The sequence below is a fragment of the Lissotriton helveticus genome, chromosome 3_1, assembly GCF_964261635.1.
Source record: "Lissotriton helveticus chromosome 3_1, aLisHel1.1, whole genome shotgun sequence".
Taxonomy (NCBI): Eukaryota; Metazoa; Chordata; class Amphibia; order Caudata; family Salamandridae; genus Lissotriton; species Lissotriton helveticus.
The window spans coordinates 1050758277-1050779247 of NC_136061.1; the positions used below are offsets into that span (position 1 = coordinate 1050758277).

The following is a 20971-nucleotide window of genomic DNA, read 5'->3' on the forward strand; positions in this document are numbered from 1 at the left end:
TGGGGGTCATTAAAATGTTTGTGCTTCCACTTACTGCCACATTTGGGATGCTGGTGTGAAAGTGAAAATTGGCCATTTGTCCACCCACCCTAAATAAGGTAGATGGAGAAATGGCCAAACCTCCGACGGCCCTCACTCTGCCGGGCCCTCAGAGGACTATGTTAGCAGCAGAGCCAGAGTAGTTTTCATCGCTGACCAACATAAATTCCGTCCATTCTAAGTGTAGCGGGCAGAACTTCAGTTTGGAGGAGAAGGCATTCTGATAAATACATCTTACACAAGCTGGAAGGAGTATTTTTGAGCTGAGGAATGTGCAGGAAGTTTATGGAGCCACCTAACATATCATGATCAACAGTAAGTAGTCTTTCCTTTTTATAGATGCAAAATCTTTCTGCATATCCCTCACATTATGAATTCTCCTTCCATGCTTTATAAGGTAAGGAATCTGTGGGTAGATTATGTATCCACCAGAAATATTGTTACCAAAGGTAAGTAGTTGTATGATATTCACGCATTAGAAAAAATCTTTGCAAAGGCTGAGGTTAGTAAAGTATATTTTCCTTTACTTGAAAGGCACTGTTAGGTTTTCAAGTTTTTCAGTACTTGTGAAATGTATTCTTGTTTTATTCTTATATGTTCTATCAAATAAAAGCCATTCTTTTCTTCTAGAGAGTTTACTTTCCCGTTTACCCACCTTTCTGTTCCATTTAAATAGCAATATTTCTTTCAAACAACACTCCCACTGCTATGGAACTAGAAGTTATGTTGTTGTTTTCATTCTAATTCTTCTTCCATTACATTGCCTCCCTGCTAATGGCTGCAGGCCGTGTTTCTAAAAACCCATTGACATTTCTCAAGACCCCGACGCTTACAATACCTGTGTGGACATCTTTTCTGTTGCAGCTGTGAGGCAGTTTTTGCTGTTCTCGTCTCCGTTGGCGATTCGTGGCATCCCGTTCAACCTCTCCACGCAGGAAGACGTCATCCTTCCACTGACAGGAGTACCATCTAACTTTATTGGGATTGACTTTGATGCTCAGGAAAATACCATTTACTTCTCTGACACCGCCAGAGACATTATTTACAAACAAAAGACTGATGGTACAGGTGAGCAGCAGTCCATTGTCTTTTACTTTCTCTCTACCTTCTGTTTACGAAGTCGTTTTCCTTCCTACTTCCTATTGTCATGCTCATGAAATTTTGAGCCGTATGTTGAAAAATAGCCTTTCTCAAACTTGTAGGCTGGTGTTGTGTTTTGCCTGCAGACTTTCCACCAATTAAAGGAATATACATATCTTACAAAATTTTTGGTGGCCATCCCACTACATTTTCAGTTCCACACCATCACCCAAAGCCCACACTTTGCCCTTTCCATACATTAAATCAACGCGTTGCCTATTTTTTGAGTGATTATCATTTACTATGCCTTTTATCAATGAACACATCCCTAAATAAGTTTTTAAAAAACTGATTATTTAGTTAAAATGCTTATATTATCCGTTCTGGAACTAAAACACTAACAGGAGCATGTATTCTTCCTCGCCCTTCTTCTAAAAACAAAATGTTTTCTGCAGAATTCAAATAATTGAATAAAAAAATATGAAAGCACTTAATAAATAAAGTATCACTAACGACTAACATCCCCCCCAGCAGAGTGAAAGCCATTTAATAATGTGCAGGGGGAATCGCTGTGTGCGTGAAAGGGTTCAGGAAGGATGCACCTGTTTTAAAATGATTTTTCTGCTCGCCCTTGCGAGGCAGGGACCTTACTCCCGTTCGAGATTTTTCAAATCGCTTTGAGTTGTAAAAATGCGGGGTTGGGGGCGGGGCTCCGGCGTAAAATGCGCAAGGTGTTGATGTGCCCCTGTGAAAGGTGAGCAGGGCTGACCGGTGCTGGAGCGCGCGAGGGAAATATGTGTGGGCAGCCCGCCTCGCTGGTACGCGCCGGTGCCACCTCGGCAGGCTGGTGCGTGAGCTCAGTTTTGTTTTCGCCTCCTCCATCGAGGAGAGAGATGTCTCGGGCGAGTCTGACTGAAATAGTGTTACATCCCCGCACACTAATAGTGCGCTCCCTGATAAGAGTCTTATCTGCCTCTCTGTTATTGCAGTATTTTGGTTTAAAATGGTTCCAGTTGGTGCGGAGGATGAGGTATTACTTAAGATCTGAATTCTCTCGGGGGGGATAGGTCCCTCACCGTGCCGTATTTCTTGCTCTTGTGCAAACCGTGGCATTTAAAAGTATGTAGCCATTTATTATTGCTAGGATTAGTCAGTGGTGGGTGAGCGAGGGTCTGCACTTTCATTTTTCTTTTACGTCATTGCCATTAAGCAGAGACACTGAAATTATGCGGCAGTGGTAGGACCAAATTATGTGGCACGGTTTACTGAGTTACGCGTCAAGAAAAAGCAAATTATGCAACATAATGCAACACGCTCTGTCTCAGTATTATTTCACTTTTTTGCTATTTCAAAATCTGCATATAATGTCTGGGCAAAGTTACACCTCATTAGTACGAATTTAACACCTGAAAACACCAATCAACTGAAAGGTCTTTAATTGACCTTTGCAAACATACCTACTTATGCTATACTGTCATGGTTTGATAGGTACTTCTTTTAGTAACTTTTGATCCATTTCAGCTAGAAACTCATTTGTTTTTGCAAAATATGGCAATTATGCAACAGATGGTGGATAATGCAACAAATCTATAAGTATGCAGAAAAAGCCAAAGTAATAGAGTCATATTTCAAGAGATCCACTGTATGGGGCCCGTGAGTACCACATGGTGGTACCGGGCCCTAATGTATACTCTGTATGGGATATTAAAGCCTGTGTTCTATCAACTCCTTTTGTGACTGTAGAGATAGTGACTGACTGGAGGTCTGTTGACCCATTGATGCCCCCTGAGTTGATGATGTGAATGATTGAGATACTTTGGTGTGTGATCGATTACTGTTTATTGGTCCCTGGCTTGTATTCTTGGTTCATGTAATCTGTTGATTGAAAGAGAGTTGTTATTTTGGACGTTGTTCGAGTTGATGACCAAGCAGAATACACAGAGAATAGCCTTACATCTGATGTGATGCACCCTTGCCTCCAAAATGAACCAGAACATGCATTTTGTGCTAATCAAATAGGGATAAATTCAACAGCACACGAACAGCAGCAGCCAGCAACTGCTCGTTAAGTTTGTTGTTCCTGTGCCCTTGTAGTAGGATTTTTGTGCCAGAATAGTCATAATTACATGAACAGGTGTCAACGTAATTTTTGGTAATTTTGTGTCAAAAGAGTAATGTGAAATGACCGAAATTACTCAGATTACTCCAGCGTAATTACACGTTTGCCCAGGCCTACTGCCAACCTCCATATGAAGGGTCCTCTCCAGTGGAGATGCTGCTAATGGAAGTGTGCTGTATATAGAGACATAAAAAATGGATATTACACAGACGGGTTCTGTACAAATGATCACCCACCTCTCTCAAGCTCCTCCTTAGTGGGGTTGGTCCACATTTTATGATGCTCACAGTCCTAAAAAGCTGGATGTCAGCAAGAAATGGTGCCTTGGCAGAGATGAGCATACATTTCACAAGCACGGTGGGCGTGTCTGTAGTATCTATGCAAGAAGACGGTCATTTGAGTGAAACAACTTCAGATGCTGTTCCAATCGCAACACTAGGTTAATATGAGGAAAAATGTACTTTACCTGCCCCACCAGGAATACAAGCTCCACAGAATATCGCAGATCCACCGTATTTCATCTGGAGAGTCCAATTGCTAAATATAGTCAAACTCTCCAGAAGAAATACCGGCTATGAAATCAGGAATATATAATAGGAGAATCGGGATCTGAAAGTAAGTGCCTTATTGAGAGTTTGGTGGACGTGGTGCATCCACTAAGAGCAGCTGATGCCTCATCGGCCCTGTCGCAAGTGCGTTCTGGCTGGCCGATATCTGCAATTTTTGGCTGTTGTTTTGCATTTGTCAGACTCTTGATGTGGCCCTTGGTCCTCCTTTTTAAGGGGAACCCCCCACCCAATCCCGCCCACCCCTCAGGGTCTCTCTTGTAATGCCTGCTACCTCTACCACCTGGATTTACCAGTAGCCCTGCTTTTCTAACTCTAGGGTTAAGGAATTAGAGGGTACAAAGCTGGGATTTAAGAATGAGGCTCTTGGTCACTTACAGGACTGCTTCATAGGAAAATGCCTAGAAATGTTACCAAAATGTTTTTTTTTATTCACCCTAATGAGATTTTAATCTCTGACATTTGTAAATTGCAACTTTCAGGAAGAGAAACTATTACAGCCCAAAGGGTGGAAAATGTGGAGTCTCTGGCCTTTGACTGGATCTCGAAGAACCTCTACTGGACAGACCCAAGATACCGAAGCATCAGCGTCATGAAAATTGCCGATAAGTCAAGACGAGCCATTGTACAGAATTTAAATAACCCTCGCTCCATTGTGGTGCATCCGGTCATTGGGTAAATATAGCTTCCCCCTCTCTTGAAATCTTGAAGTGTTTGTTTACCTTCTCAGCTCAAATAATGCAGCATTAGTTCACCTCACAGGGCATCTCGTTATGCATCGTCTGCATCATCTGTAAAATGGTGCTATTTCTTTTCTCATAAGCACCTCGCTCTGTCATAATGTATATCTTTAGATCCTGCCGAAATAGTTGAATAAAGTGCGAGATAATGCCGATTTCATTACGACAGGGAGGTAACACAGTTGTATCTTTTGAGGAATACTTGCAGTTTCCTTAAGTTCCTAAAATGATATGTTATGCTTCAGCACAGCATTGATTTGATTAGAATCTTAACTCAGTTTCATTCACAATTTCAACACAATTGTAATTTGTGGACACTACCTTACACACACTAACGGCCGTGTTAGAAAAGGTGCCCCAGGGGCTCAATGGGCATTGATCACACTTCTTGTGCCCCGGGCACACATTTTTAATCTAGAAAAGGCGGCAGATGCTTGTGCAGCCCCTTCTGTAATATGGATCACACTGGCACACCTTATGCATCAGTGCAATCACAACGGGGTACTCTCACATTTGCTTGGGGTTGTGGCCTCATGCAAATGAGGGAAGTTTTACTCCATGCCCACACTGTATTATAGGAGCGGGCCCAAAGGCAAATGAGCTGCCGGGAGACACACTGACTGTGCCCCACATAGAGGTAGCACACAGTCAGTGCACCCCCTGATGGTATCCCTAGAGAGGGGTTTATGGGAGTCAGCATGGTCCCCTCCAGGTATCTCTGTCATCAAACATACATTTGATCGTATCATATTTCATGCTGATGTATGGGCACGGCATACTTTGACATGTCTCAGTAAGTTATTCTATGTATTTTTGTGCTAAAACCAGATTGTATTCAAAGAGTTTGCCACCCTAGAGTGTCTTTGGTCTAGTCCATTTTTTCTAAGTTGTTGTATGAGCTGCTTCGTTTCACTCAAGATCTACTTGCTGTCTGGAAAGTGCTGAAAGCTTGGCTTTACTCCCTTTAGTCGGCGATCTGCCTGCCCCTTCAGATACCCTGAACCAGGATGCCTTTTTAGGATATAATTGAGCCCAACACAATAAATAATTATAATTACACAGTGTAATGGGTCCAAACAGATCTGCCAACGTGGGAAATCACAACAAACAGCCTCTATGAGGAAACTATCAATACATAATGTGTATTTAATTGCTTGTGCCCTTATATAGATTCAGTGGTATAACGTTTGAAGAGTATAGGCCTGTACATTAAAAACACGGGTATGCTTTAGAAATCTGGTCGAAATGAGATTCTCCCAATTAAAAGCATTACGAGACAGTCAAATCACTACTACATTTTAACAATGATTGATATAGACTTTAAATACGATATACTGGAAATTGACAACATAAGCTAACTATGAATGTTATTTTGAAACTGCCAGTTTTATGCGAAACATTAAGAACTCCCAATTGTATCATCAAGAAGACACTTCTCACAAGGAAGTCTGAAAAGTATTGGCTACATCCCTAATCCAAGATTTTTTGAATACTTGATAACAATGGACTTCTTGTAGTGGAGAATCAACGTTTTACTAGCTTCACTTCCAAAACAAGCATTTGTGTTTTTATTACATACTGTTAAAAAGGAACTTGCAGCAAGTTTTTGTTTGTGTCAGTCAAAAGTATTAAAAAATTATTTCATATAAAGGTGCATGCACTCATATTTCCTCCTTTCGTTTAGCTCACACAAGTAGGTCACATTGTGCTTTCCATACATTTATGCTGGGTTTTCTAAATGTGTGAATGCTGAGGACAAAATACTTTGATTGTCAAAGCCCCCTCCCCGTTTTTTTATTCGGAGATTTTGAATGACAAATGTTGAGGTTGAAATTTCTGAACTTTGCCTCGAATTTGCTGAATAATGAAACATCTGACCAAACTGTGTTTTCTGCGCTTTGTGATTCCATGCAACTAGTATGACTTCCAGCGAATACTCGTTGGCTTAATTCCACAAATTTCAACCTCAGGTGAAAATGGCACCAGCAGTTGAAACTTTTACCCCAGTGTTTCTACTGGCTCCCCATGTAGATCCCCATGTGGTCTGCTTTGTAATCCCTTAATTGTACCGCATCTGATCAGTGATCTTTTAAATATAAGTGAGCATCTAGCATTTTGTCAATTTCAGTAGCTGTTTATTTTACCTCTTATAAACAGCTGTTTATTAATTTTTTCAGCTTTGAATTCTTAATAAAAGTATTTAAACAAGCATTAACAATGGCAATAGGAATTGTTTTAAAGGAATAGGAAATATGTATTTATGAAGAAGCAAAGAACTGTAATAATATTGGTATAGGTTAAAACATCAGGGGAAAGTTGCACCAATACAGATCCAAATATCCATGGAGATTATGACTGCACCATTCCAAACTGCGCTGCTGTGGAAGAAAATTATCATAAATTATCTAGTTATCTAAAAAGCTTTATTAGCATTCCAATGTGTGTGCGCTTGGAAGTTCAAACTGTAGTAAGCTGGATAAATAAACAAAATTATCACACCAGTGTGGAGGCCAAGCACTTCTTTGTGGAAGCACACAACTTCTGCCCAATCAAAACATGTACTCCTGGCTGCCGAACATGTGGGAAGAGCCAAAGCCCCTCTCTAGCGATGCTCACCTAATTGTCTGGTGACAGCTGCATTGCCAAGCCAGACCTAAAAAATAATCATTCACACTGAACTGCTCTTGGGGTAAAATGTCAGGCAATGCCACTTTCTGTGATACCATTATAGTCAACCAGTGTGTGTGGCATCTCTTCTACTTCACAGGATATCCGTAAAAAGGCAGAATTGGAAAAACACATTAAAACTAATTAAGCAACTAGGTAGTGGGTATATTTGTAAACACTTGTTTAAGAGAAGTATACAAATTCTTTGTTAACTGAAAAAATAAGGTGAAATAGTTTGATGTGGGTGAATCTATGTGTACACAGGGACGCAATGACACATTTTGTAAGTTAAATGATTGTGCACGATAAATGTAAATGTAATTATTAATTACATTCCTCTTATGAAAGTAGAATCTTCCTAACTCTGGTCTTTAACTAGTTTTATATACAGTCTATTTTTATCATCTTTAGGTATATTTTTTGGACAGATTGGTTCCGTCCAGCTAAGGTTATGAGAGCATGGTGTGATGGATCGCATGCACAACCAATTGTGAACGCAACTCTTGGCTGGCCAAATGGATTAGCTATTGACTGGAGGTAAGCAAACTTTGATTTGAAAGTTTTGTTCAAACAACATTTTAAGTTCTTATGAGCCCCAAGGTATTGCAATTTTTTAAAATAACCATTTGGTCCCACGTTACCTAAGAGGTGGTAGATTATATCTCAGCAAAAGCCTACTGCTTCCTCTACCATGCTGGACTGATCTGCGCAATCTGGCTAGCTCTAAGGATTTCACAGTATACATAGTGCCCTCTCCCTCCAACGTTACTGGACCATGACATTTTTTTTTTTAAATGTCTGTAATCTTATAAAAAAATGCATACACAATATTCAGGGCATTTAGTTGGCACTTGAGGTGCCATGCATTCATTTGAATTCATATTCTTCTAATGTGTGGCAGATGCATTTACAGAACAGGCAATTGCGAATAGGGGCACACTATGGTTTTCGGGCAAAGCTGATCATACTCAAATCTCTGACATTTGTTTTAAGAAAGACTAGCTTTTTCCTTACCTTCTGAGCACAACGAGCACCCCCTCCTTCCCACAGGCTGGCATGTAGAGATTGGTTGTGGGCCCAGCCAAACATCATCCTTTCTTGAGCCTCTACCATTGTTGTCAATAGGTGTTCACTTCCTGCAGCAAGGCAGCAGGTGTAAGACGATAGAACTAGTTTACATTTTCTGTTTGCCTTTTTTTTTTATGTTCTTATTTTTACCCAGTGCTCAACTAGAGATTTGAATGGAAAAGCCTTGGGAGAGTAGCATAGCTAAAGTGCTGTAAGGGTCTAAATACAAACAGGACAAGTTAGGTCCCATACACCCTGCTTTGTCCGTAAAAGAACACCATGCTTGACATTAACAGCCCGATCACACTCTTGCGCCTCGGTGAAACCTCGTCTCCTGTTCTAATGATAAATATGCCCTTGCATGGGCAGTACAATTGACTGATTGCTCCTTCTCCTTCCGTGGTAGCTTTTAATATTCAATGGTATAATTTTCCATCTGTTCCAGTTGGATGATACATTTTATGTAATAAGCGCCTAATTGCTCTCATAGCTCTGTAGAATGTGCACTAGAACGCTGCATGAAGTAGATGCAGACATGAGTTTCTGTGCCAGATTGACAAATTGTAATTCTGCTAATTAATCAATTTGCTTGGACATCATTAAATCAGACACACACTAAAGTTGAATGCTGACCTTCTGGGGGAAAATAAGTTTGTAAGGTTAGTTTGTCAAGTGACCTCAAGTGCCACACTTTGCAGCTCATAAACGTGTTCTGTGCTGAGATTTAGGCACTGGAGAATTGAAATATCAGGGCCCAAAAAAAGTCGAATGTTGATGAGATGTACCAAGTTGTATTAACCGTGTTGGGTTGGGAGGAAAGAAGCATTTCTGATTCTTTATCACATATATAATGTCTTAAACAAGAAAAAAAAAGAATTTTGTACAAACCCATGATTTTTTTTCAATTCATTTTTTAGTTCCTTACGACTTTACTGGGTGGACGCCTTTTTCGATAAAATTGAGCACAGTACCTTTGATGGTGCAGATAGACGCACTCTTGATCGCATTAGCCAAATGACTCACCCCTTTGGCCTTACCATCTTTGGAGGTGAGTTCTAAGCGAATGAGCGTTTTTAGTGCCCAAAAACTGTTTTCACTAATGTTCAGTGCAAAACTTACTATTTTGTATAATTGACCTAGATCGTCTTGCCTGTCGCTTGATAATGATTGAATGTATCACCCATCAACTCTAAACTTGTGCATGGTTTGTTTGTTTTGGATTTTACAAGGTATATTTCATGTTGGTGATTTAACACTGTACTGATCAATAGTAAATATTTGACACGTGAAGTTGCTGATCTTCAAGTACATGTTTGACATATATATAGGCAACCAGAAATCATGCATCATATTACCTTGTTTTTTTTTGCATGTTTAATACATGAGCAAAGGCTTCAAAACAGTTTGCACCAAAGTATACTTATATCTGGTTTCTAAACAACATTAAAAATTGATATATTTGATCCTTTTCTTAAAGCAGAACAGATTTTATCTTAGCTGAGTCCCTCAGGTAGTGGGTTCCAATGAACCGAGCTGACTAGTGCCATGTTAAAGTTGTACAAATGAATCAAGGGCATATAGCTCCTTAGAATTTGAAAGTTTAACAGTGTTGCAAAATTGTACAAAGTGTAGTCAGTGAGGGCAGTGAGTTAGTATCTGAATGAACGAAGAGCAGCATTTTGAAACAGCTCTTGCGGAGAGACTAGTAGCAGAAGGATAGTATAGAAAACACAGTTGCATGTGCTCCTGGCACCGTGGGGTGGTGGTGTGACAAAGTCTGAAAGAATGTTTTATAATTAAATGGCATTGGCAATGACTTTTCACACATTTAAGGCAAAAAATGGATTGATGGGTCTCTGATGGTATTGAGTGATATTGGGTGAATAAAGCGGTACTTCTCACCAGCGTTAAGAGGCTTTTGCATGGAAAATGGTATCCCAAAGACATCTCATGGCTTCCTGACTTTTTACATCTTTGAAGAGTAAAGTCATTTCATTCCAAAGAAAGTGGAGGGTGCCTATAGCATGTATTGGCAAAATATAAATTGGATTGCTGATGATTCTGATATTGCCTAACGTCAGGCATTCCTGTACATCTATAAGCATGATTTAAAGAAAGGTTTTCCATCTGCCAATCAGACGCATGTCAATTGAGGGCCAATACGAGCATTATTTGCGTACTCCACGTTTATAGTTGCTTTGATACATTATTGCAGTGCTTCTTGATTAAGAATGTAGTTCTTTTCACAAAAACCCTTTTCCCAAACTATGGTAAATGGAAAAGTTTCTTTATATTCCACCCAGATTATGAGATCTAACCATACTCGCCTGGAGTTGGCTTCTCTGGCAGTTTCCAGTAGCATTGCCATTCAGCCCTCTGAGCACAAGAGGAGCCTGGCTGCCAGCTGGGGTCTGCTAATCCTCCAGCTGAATCCACTGGTGTTCTTTGTTGTTATTGCTCCCATGAGTTTCCTGAGACACTTGTAATTCCCACCTTCTCCCCCAATGGAGGCAGAAAGCTGAAAAGTAGGGGGGAGATTGGTCAAAAGGTGGTTAGAGGTAGCCAGATGAGATGGTGGCTATAAGGAGAGAGTAATCATTAGTTCTGTGCAGTCAGACAAAGGGGCTATGGGAATGATGTGATGAGAGTTATTAAAATTGTCGAAATATAGATGGGACAGAAGACTCCCTAAGGGATAATGAGGAATCTCAAAATGGAGCTCAATTAGCCCTCCACTAATTATGTTAAACCTCCCCTTATGCTCTAACACCTCTGGAAGGTGATTTCCCACCTGCCACCGACAGAGATGTTTTAATGCATGCCCTTTTCATCCACTTTGTTGTTGTTAGACCTCACATTTTTCGAGTGGTATTCCATTAGACCTTTTGCTTTCACTCCCTGGTTTTTGCTAAACTTGTTTTGGTTGGCAAAAGACTCTGCACTGTACCCCTGCTAACCAGTGCTACAATGCTTGTGCTCTCTCCTTGAAACATGATAACATTTGACTATACCTAATTGGCACATTTTTTAAAACTATTTTACTAGCTTTACCCAGGGCCTGTAAATTAAATGCTACTAATGAGCAGCAGCACTCATTGTCCCACCCACTAAAGTAGCTCTGTACACCATGTCTCTGGCCTGCCACTGCAGCCTCTCATGCATTTTAGTTTTAAAATGCCATTTCGACCTGACAAATAAACCTTTTAGCTAGGCCTAATACCTATTACTTATATGTCACTATTAAGGTAGGCCCTAACCACCCTTAGGGCAGGGTGCATGGTATTTCAAAAAGTAGGTTGTTTGGGTCCTGGTTTTACATGCCCTGGCAGTGAAAAACTCCTCAAGTAGTTTTTCACAGTTATAACACCTACCTCTCCGATGGACTAACACTGGGTTAGCTTATTAAATTTAATAAGTGCTACCTTTAAATAGGGAGCAGATAGAGGAATTATGTTTACACTTAAATGATTTTTAGTTTGAAAGCCCTTTTTCATGGTGAAGCCACATTATAAGCTACAACTTTAGAAATGCCTCTTTTAAAAAGCTGGCATTTTCCTGCTCAAAGCAAATGTATCTTTCTGCTCTTGTCCTGGGTTACATGACTGTGAATGTCTCTGCTGTTGTGGGTTGTGCATTGCTTCCGGATAGTAGACAAAGAAAGCCTAAGTTTGAGGGGAGACAGTCTCTTGCCTTTCCCTGATTACACATCAAAGGGCCCTGCCTGCAGCACACACAAAAGAACCTATCACCAGGCCTGTCCTTGCCTCTGTGACCCTAAACAGTATGGAGCCCGGATCAGGGGAAGGGGAAGAACTGACCAGAACCATTTTGGTGGTAGGTAGAGAATCCCCCACACAAAGAAAGGCACCAGGTATAAAAGTGGGACCTTCAGAACCTCTCATCGAACATTGACCTGTGGAAGATTCAAAAGATGGATTGCCTTGCTGTCTGAGGAAGAAGGAACGCCTTTTTGACTGAAGAATGGTTGGAATTGCTTATCTTGTACCCAGGCTCCTCTAAGTGACTCCAAGGATGTCCTCTAATAGCCCTACTTTGCGTGCCATCTACCCTATTTTCCTCTCAATCCTTTTCGCCAACAATTTCAATCCCAGCTAAAGTCTCCAAAGGTATGATCACTTGGTAAGGACCAAAAAAAGGTCATAAGAAAATGTTGCATGCTAGTAGAACTCTGATGTGTCCTAGATGTCTAAGTCACTCCCCTTTTCCCCTTCTACCCTTTCATTGGTAGGTTCTTGTACCTGAGGTTCTTGTATTTCTGTTTTTCATTCTTTCTTTAGAGAATGCAATTTAGTTGGTCCACCCATGTGTATGCAAAGGTCTGTCAGCTGCATGATTAATAACAAGCTTTGTCTGGAGAGATTTTTGAATTGCTATTTGGAGGCCTCAGTAAGAAGTAAACACATAGTAACTCTATGAATAATTTTCAATGTTATACCCTAAATGGCAAACACTTATATATATAATACACCACCTAATGCCCTTCTTCTTACTGCAGTTGCCTGTAGACAGTGCTATGCATGTCCAGAGTGTATTGCTTTGACTTCAAGAGGCCATCCAGTAAAAACTGTCATAATCTTAAAACTAGCCAGGTTTTCAAAACTCTAATGTAATGACATTAAAATGTGGAGTGCTGCTGGGATAAGCATTGAGTCTCAATCTTTTCATTATTTATATGCCCCCCATGCTTTCTCAGTGGAATCCTATGGCATAATAATTGTCTCATAAGTGGATGACCCTCAGTTACTGTTCTCTTACAAGGACAAATCTGCTGCAGCTAAGGACACTTTTTCACCATGTATGAAGGCAGTTATGAGATGTTTAGGATACAGTACCCTTCAATGTAATCCAGACAAGACAGAAATTCTGCTGTTTGGCTCCAAACCCACTACCAGGATGGTGTGGTTGCTGGGCAAGTGAATGTCAGCAACCAGACCAGCAGCAGTGGGCTTGTTTCCTATCCGAACAAATGCAAAATGTAAAAACGTTGCTTCGAGGTAACCACCCTCGGATTCCCTGTGCAGTTCCCAATTGGGTTAGGGATAGTTGCCCACATTTTTCCCTCCATTGCTACTAATTTCTTAAGTAGTATGGAAAATGGAGAAGACACAATGACACTTATCCTCACTGCCACAACATGGGACCCTCAGCCGTGGTTCTTGCTACTGTTAGAGATTTACATTTATCCACATAAAAAATGACGACCCTATCCTGTGCCAGCATCAAGGGCAGTTACCTCATCCATATCTCTTGTCCCTGACTTCTGTTTCTTGATTTTTGACTGGCGTTTGTCTGTCTTCTTCCCTGTGACCTAGGTTTTGCATATGTTACTGACTGGCGGCTTGGTGGAATTATAAGAGTGAGGAAAACAGATGGAGGAGAGATGACTGTAATTCGACGAGGCATAAGTAACATCAAGCATGTGAAATCATTTGACGCAAATTCCCAGATTGGTAAGATTGTTAACTATGGTAAAAAATACAATCAGATAGATCTTGGGATTTTCTGGCGCAAGCATAATAAATTCAATTCAGAGTGAGTTCATATCAGTTAGAAAGCAAAACTATGTAAACAATGTAACAAGTGGCGTTTCATCACAAAGATCCAATGGAAAGACGGTCATTTAGATCCCCCGGGGCTGGCTCAGCAGTCTGCCCAGACAACAGATGCCCACTCACCACATTCAGAAACCCGTGTTGGTTTAGCACCCATCACTTGTGGTGAAAGTGTCCCATCCCCACCCCCACAGCAAGGACATCTCTGACGGAAATGTAATGCCAGCCTACCAACATATCTTGGCAGTCTGTAGGCTTTTTTACTGCAGAAACAAACCCCTGAAGCACTGGCGTATTTCTTCCTAACAAAAAAGAAAGACCCCTGAGGTGCAAGGAGTTTTCTCATCATACATGAGGGGCCAATGCTGATTTGTCAAGCTTAGGCCCACAATGCATTGAGGGCCCAGTTCCATTTACAATGGACGAGTAGAGAGGCTTTCCCAAGTCATTGTATTTAATTGTCTCTCTTTTCACCAGCTGAATATACAGTGGGCACTGGGGGATTATGGGGTGATCCTCCCTTGTGAGTAATTTTCATCATCATGCTTTCCAAATATTTTGGGGGGGAAACGTAGGTTTCATCGGCTGCTATGAAAAAAGGTGTTGTGATTTTTTCTATGTCCTGGTACAGTACCTGGGAGCTTCCTTGCATCAAACTATACATGTGCCTAAAAGAGAATTAACATTTTTGTTTGAGGCTGAATGAGCTGAAATTAGCTCACTATTCTACACCCCACCAGAAGTTCTCTGTCAGGCCTGTATGCCCATTCCAGTGCTGCTGGCCATCCGATCTTATGTACTGTATTCAGAACTAATTGAGCGCAGTGTCTCACTTGGGTGCCGAGCAAAGGCGAGGGAGGGCGGATGGCGGGAAAGTGTGGGAAGGGGGAATGGCAGAGGCAGCAGCTGTCACCCTTGCTTGGATTATCTTGTAAATGGAAATAAAGAAGTGTAAATACTGAGAGTCCCTTCTTTGTTTCTGCCCTTCCTTTCAAGGTTCTAACTATTGCAATCGGCAAGCCAATCCCAATGGCGACTGCAGCCATTTCTGCTACCCCGTGCCTAACATGCAGAGGGTTTGTGGCTGCCCATACGGCATGAAGCTGGGCTCCAACCAATTGACGTGTGTTGATGACCCATCAAGCGAGCCACCCACCATGCAGTGTGGCTCCTATTCTTTCCCGTGCGCTAATGGGAAATGCGTGCCAACATACTTCCGCTGCGACGGCGCTGACGATTGCCATGACAACAGCGACGAGCTGGGCTGTGGATCACTAAGTAAGTAGTAAAGCACGGGGCAAGCTTTGTTCCTCACAGTCACATTTGTAGCCGGGGAATATTGAAGACCGTCGAAGGGGTCGGCCTGCTTTGCATTTTTGGCACCATCCTCGCTTCTTCAGTTGCCCACGATTTTAATTCAGCAAACGCCAATCACGTTTTGTGTGGTCTGAAGGGCCCAAGCAATGGTGAAGTACAACACCAACCATACTCTTTATGCACACCCACAGAATAAATCATCACTGCCGACATTACAACATAGATTGCTATTCAAAGAAGTGAAAATTAACTGTTTTTGGTAAAAGAGGGGTGCGTGAGTACTCATTCTGTTTCACAACACTTACTGGTACACACAGATATGGTTTAATCATGCTCTCGCTTGTGATAGAAGGGGACAGTTATTTCAAGCCATTGTTCTTACACTATTTAAGGTGTTGTCTTAGTGATGTGTATCATACTGTATTCAGCTAACTAGTTTGAATTCATTATTCTCGTTGCAAATAACATTTTTAGGCACAGCTCACAGTTGGTAAAAACATACTTGTTTAAAAGAGGTTAATAAATAAACCCATGGAATATATGCAGAGCTACTGTAATTATGCCATAGTGTGAACGCAGCTTTTTTCGCATAATTGTAGATTTGCCACATTTGCCCCACAATCCATCGTCTGCTGCATAATCTGCAGATTTTAACAAAACAAGTTTCTAGTTGAAACATTTCAAAGGTTGCTAAAAAAATGCAGCAACACGTGTTGATGTGTAGTGGAAGGCCCTTTGCAAAGGTTGACTGATCACCTTTCTGTTGTTTATTGCTGTCGTTGAGTGCTTAACAGATACTAATGAGGTGCAACCTATGCCCAGACAGTGTTAACAAGTGTTGCATGACAAAACAATGAAGTAATGCTATCACAAAATGTGCTGCATTAGGCCGCATATTTTGCCTTTTATTGCCATATAATTTAGTCAGCCCTGACTCATAATATGGCTGTTCCCTGCTGCATTATTCTAGTGGCACTGAATATGTGCAATTTAAATGTTCCCAAAGTATCTCTTCATACATTCTACTTGCACAGCACTGTAAAAAGTGTAATATACACCTACCTGCCTACATAGAATTCATTTTGTTTGTTTGGGGGCTATTCTGGATGAAAATGCTAAATTCCAAAGTTGAAAGTAATTCATCACAGTCTCCCCCGTGTGGAGGAATTCAGCTTGTGTATTCTACTGTGGGTTTAGCATTTCCTCAATAAACTGAATTTCTATAAACTGAACTCTAAATCAGGCACTAAACTTACTTTGAATGCTAGATTAATGTCAGTAATCAGTCCAGCTATAATACAGGTGTATCACTCATGGTATAAAAAGGCCTCAGGAGGTATTCTCTCCTATCAGTGAGGAGTAAAATGTTATGTGTGCCATGTTCCAGTATCATTCTATAAGGAATGTAGTAGACACATTTCATTCTCAAAGGAGATGTAATGGCGAAAATGTTTCATTTGCCTAAATGGAGAAGTTCAAAAACATTTTTTCTTTTTTCTTTGCCAAGTGAAAATTAGAAATATGCTTGTGCAGAAACCCTTCCAAATGGTGTCCAGCAGGTAGAGTGCTGGTCAAGTGACTGTGTAGAATTAACAAAATTTTATGGCATTGGACAGAATTGCTTGGATGGTGTCTTTGGTTTGCATGATTTACTAACAGTATCTGCAACTTTCTCGAAGATTGAACCCCTGCTGTAGCATTTCGTTCCAAGAAAATGGTGAATCAGAAGAAAATGGATGACGCTGAAATTTAACACCATCTACTATTCCATGTCAAAGTTCTTGCACTATAGCCCACATTAACTAAAGTTTTGTAGGTCCCTCCAGTGACCCAAGACAACCCATGAAATAGTGTCAATTTACTTACTGTTCTAAAGGCTTGATTGCACATCAGTAGATTGTGGTGTGTTGTCCGCACAACTTTAAAGAATTTAGGCATGTTTGTCTGATTCACAAGTTTAGGAAATCTTAAATCTATGGTTCATAGATGTAAACTTATGGTTTGTAAGGATTTCAGACTTTCTGTTGTAATCAAAAAAATCCCCATGTCTTTGATTGGAAAGTATTCGGTTACAAGTTTGAGGACTTGTGTGCACTATGCACTATGCAGTGGGTTAACAAACCCTGATTCACTAATCCAAAAGTTTCTTTATCCAAATAATACTCAATACTAGACCATTTGTTCAAAAATGAAAACTCTTATTCAGACTTGTATGCGCCAATGTCATAAACATAACGAAAACATAAACTTTACATGATCATAGTAAATTTTGCTATTGTCATGTTAACAATACAACAATTGATGCCATAACACATAATGATTATAATGCGACAATCTTATGGGTGCCCGAGGCATTTCGGGACGATGCAGTCCCTTCCTCAGGGGCCACCCTTGTGAGAACAATACAAACTTTAGTGGAGCTTGGTTGTCCTTAGTACTGCCCTGAAAGAAAAAACGAGAAAACAAGGCAATTCCAGGTAGGATACCGTGACCGAAATAAGGAGCTCGATAAAGTTATAGTAACTGTTCACATTCGCTCGTAGCCCTGTGATGTCGGAATAGATCCGGAGAATACACCATGGTATGGATATCGTCAGCACCTCAATTCCTATGTTTGATCAATGTCGCTGCAGCATTTGGAAGTTAAATCGTTGAAACAGAAGAAAGTAGGAATAGGTCTGTTATTATTTTATTATTATTAGCATTGTTTGTTAAAGGGACAATACCAAACCATGCATAATCAAGCACTCAAATTGCAGGTAGCCGCAATGTTGCAATGTCCCAAAAACGTTTTATAACACCAACTTTAAAAAGGAGACAGAACACAATTTAACATGTAATTAGGCAACATGAGCGTGGGCAAAATCGGTAGCCATAGTTTGAAGTTAGGATTTGTTATTTAAAAGCAGGTGCATTGGAACATTGATCACAGGTTTTGTACACTCACTCCAAGTGCAAGGAACCAATGGCTAATGTGGGCTCACCCATGCAGTATGCTGTGGTGGATTAAAGCAAAATGTGAATGAAAATTAAACAGACCAATGTATGAAGCCTACTGGGCAAAAGTCCCTCTACCTATGTTTACATTGTATGAATTAATTGGAAAATAACAGTCTAGGGAGACAGAAAAGCTGTCTCAAAGGCCAGAACTTAAAACTGGACTCCTTTAACAATGCTAGCTCATGTGTCCCCATGCCAAAATGTGATCAACTCACCATCATGAGATTACCAGCTGCCTCAGTTTAATTTCTAATAACATCTTATCTGTGAACCCTAGCAGATCACTCTCCAAGAGTCCACATTCTATAAAAGCCCAGTGCACTGATGGCATCAAAAACTGGCATAGACTTAAAACCACAAGCACATAGGCCTGAATCTCTGGGTCCTTGACTCTGTTCCTGCCAATAGCATATTAATCTCTGATATCAAACCTGCATCTTTGCATCCACGTGGTGCAATGGCCTGGTGTTTCTTCCAGAAGAGAGCATCAGTGCGCAACTCCCCCCCCACCCCACCTAGAGTTAGACTGGGATTAAAAATAAGCCCAGGCACGTTAAAAAAAGCGCCCTACATTTGCATATTGCCTTCCGCCAAACAATGCTTCACCGAAGTTTTAAAAAAAAAGAAGGGGGTGGGGGGTCTCTGACAGCGTCATGGTTTTTTAACTTTACTTAAATAAAAAAAAATACACAGATTTGTTCACATTGGGGAAACACACCTGAAAACAAGTGAGGGCACTTCTGCTCAGGCCCACCTCACCCCCCTTAATATGCATACATGAACAGGCCGGCCCAGTAAGAGAAAGGGAGTGACACCTCTGCTCGTTGATAAAAGGGAGTTAATGGACCCCCATCTGCCTCCAGAAAGGCCACTCAGGCAACCAATGGGCCGCTGCCCGCATCCGAACAGCACAGACGCTATCCAAATCGGCCCCCCAGGCTGCCTAAAAAAGCAGCCCACAGCTGGAACTCGTATACTGACCCCTTGGCCATTGCCCGAGTGCCCGCCTTACCAATCCGACCCTGCCCCCACCGAATATAAATAACTAAGGAGGTACGAGAAGAAACTCTATTACACTCTTAACTTAGTATCTTCCTTGATCACATGCACACCAATTAATGAGAGTTACTGAAGAACATGTTTCTTGAGGGTTAGAAAGAGAACAGGTAACACGCTACCGGAAGCAGAGCTGAGCTTCGGCTAGCTGTTTCAGTTTCCTAAAGACAATTTCGGGTGTGCAGCAAAGGAGGCAGTTGGCTCTTCAGCTTCTACAGCTCTTTGTGTGCTACATACCGGTTACAGGCTCTGATCCCATCTGCACTGATTCAGACTTTCATACTTCCAAAATTTAAATGGTTGATCATCACTAGTAGTCAAGTTACGCACTTTTGAGGGATCATTGTGTGCCGTATAAATTAGTATGGTACAGAATTATCGTAACCAAAATATTATCTGACAGAAATACCATGTCATAACTAATGCTTCCAAAAATAACGCAGTTTTGGATTTAGTAAAATAAAATCAATACAGATTGAGACACTGTGATATTCTGAGATACAACCAGCATAACTATTATTATCTTTCTCAATATAGTGCATATACGTCTGTCCATATGTCCATTTATAACTCTATTGATGCTTTACATTCCAGTAACTCATGGCTTCTTGTTTTATTACATTTCAGACAATACTTGTTCTGCTATGGCATTTACATGCGGCAATGGACGGTGCATCCCGTTGCGCTGGCGCTGTGATCAACACAATGACTGCACGGATGGCAGTGACGAGCGGAATTGTCCCACTCAAGGTCCCACAAGCTGCTCTGCTAACATGTTCACCTGTGCCAACAACAGGTGCATCCCTCGCATTTGGCAGTGCGACACAGACAACGACTGCGGCGATGGATCAGATGAAGTAGGCTGTGGTAAGCAAGGCTCTAATTGGTATGAAAAAAGTAGGAGGTCTCCAAAAGTGGCGTGGCTTAAACACAAATTAAATTTCTGTGATTCCCATAGTGAGCCACCCTACCCCTATTTTGGTGCCTCTCTGAGCTTTCGGTTATTGTATTCAGATATATAACGCAACACAGCTGACATACTCCTAAAACTAGCCAGGACTATTGGCTTTGCTAGCTGTTTAAGATAAATGAGCAAAAAAATGATTTTGTTTTAATTAATTAATATTGAAAAATTTTCAATTCTGTTATTGTGAGACTGGGCATTTTACATGACTGAGGCCTGTGGATGAGATGGTGGTCTTCAGTGTCTCAGTCACTACTGTCATGTCTATTCAATGTTACACATATGCGGCCTTTTTCTCTCCACATTTCCTCCTTCTACATACTACACGCCTCATCTTTCGTCTTCATTACCCTCTCTTCATTCTATCCCAAATGCACTTCCTGATATCTTCTTCACCACCTCCCAAACAAACAGAGCCCTCACTCACCTGTTGGTGTATTTTCTTTTACCTCGGCCAAATGTTGACATCTATGTTTTTCCTTCACACACATCTCTAAAGAATCACAATTGCAACTGAAATAATTGACCACTGCTCTGTGCGCTCTGCCAAGAGGTCAAAGATTGGATGACCATGAATTCTGAATACCTTCATGACCCATTGTGAGAAACTCGCCCTGCCTTCAGTCTCAACTCCAGAGTGCGCTCAGTGGCCCGTTATAAATACATGGAGGCTACCCAGCTCAAAGTATGTGCACAGGGCCGGACTGGGTGTTGCAGGCATCGGGCGATTCCTTGAGAGCAGGCACGGCCCGTGCAGGGCGTTATACCGGGGCGGTGACGTC

General features: G+C 41.2%; 1 protein-coding gene across 1 annotated transcript in view; it reads left to right on the forward strand.

Moving 5' to 3' along the window:
• The window catches only part of LRP2 (LDL receptor related protein 2), a 342167-nt gene that overhangs the window by 114093 nt on the left and 207103 nt on the right, over window positions 1-20971 (forward strand). Inside the window, exons 16-22 of the mRNA XM_078681616.1 lie at window positions 904-1107; window positions 4287-4479; window positions 7623-7748; window positions 9197-9327; window positions 13613-13750; window positions 14849-15130; window positions 19853-20092. Coding sequence (XP_078537742.1) covers window positions 904-1107; window positions 4287-4479; window positions 7623-7748; window positions 9197-9327; window positions 13613-13750; window positions 14849-15130; window positions 19853-20092 — 1314 coding nt within the window. The remainder of the gene's footprint in view (window positions 1-903; window positions 1108-4286; window positions 4480-7622; window positions 7749-9196; window positions 9328-13612; window positions 13751-14848; window positions 15131-19852; window positions 20093-20971) is intronic.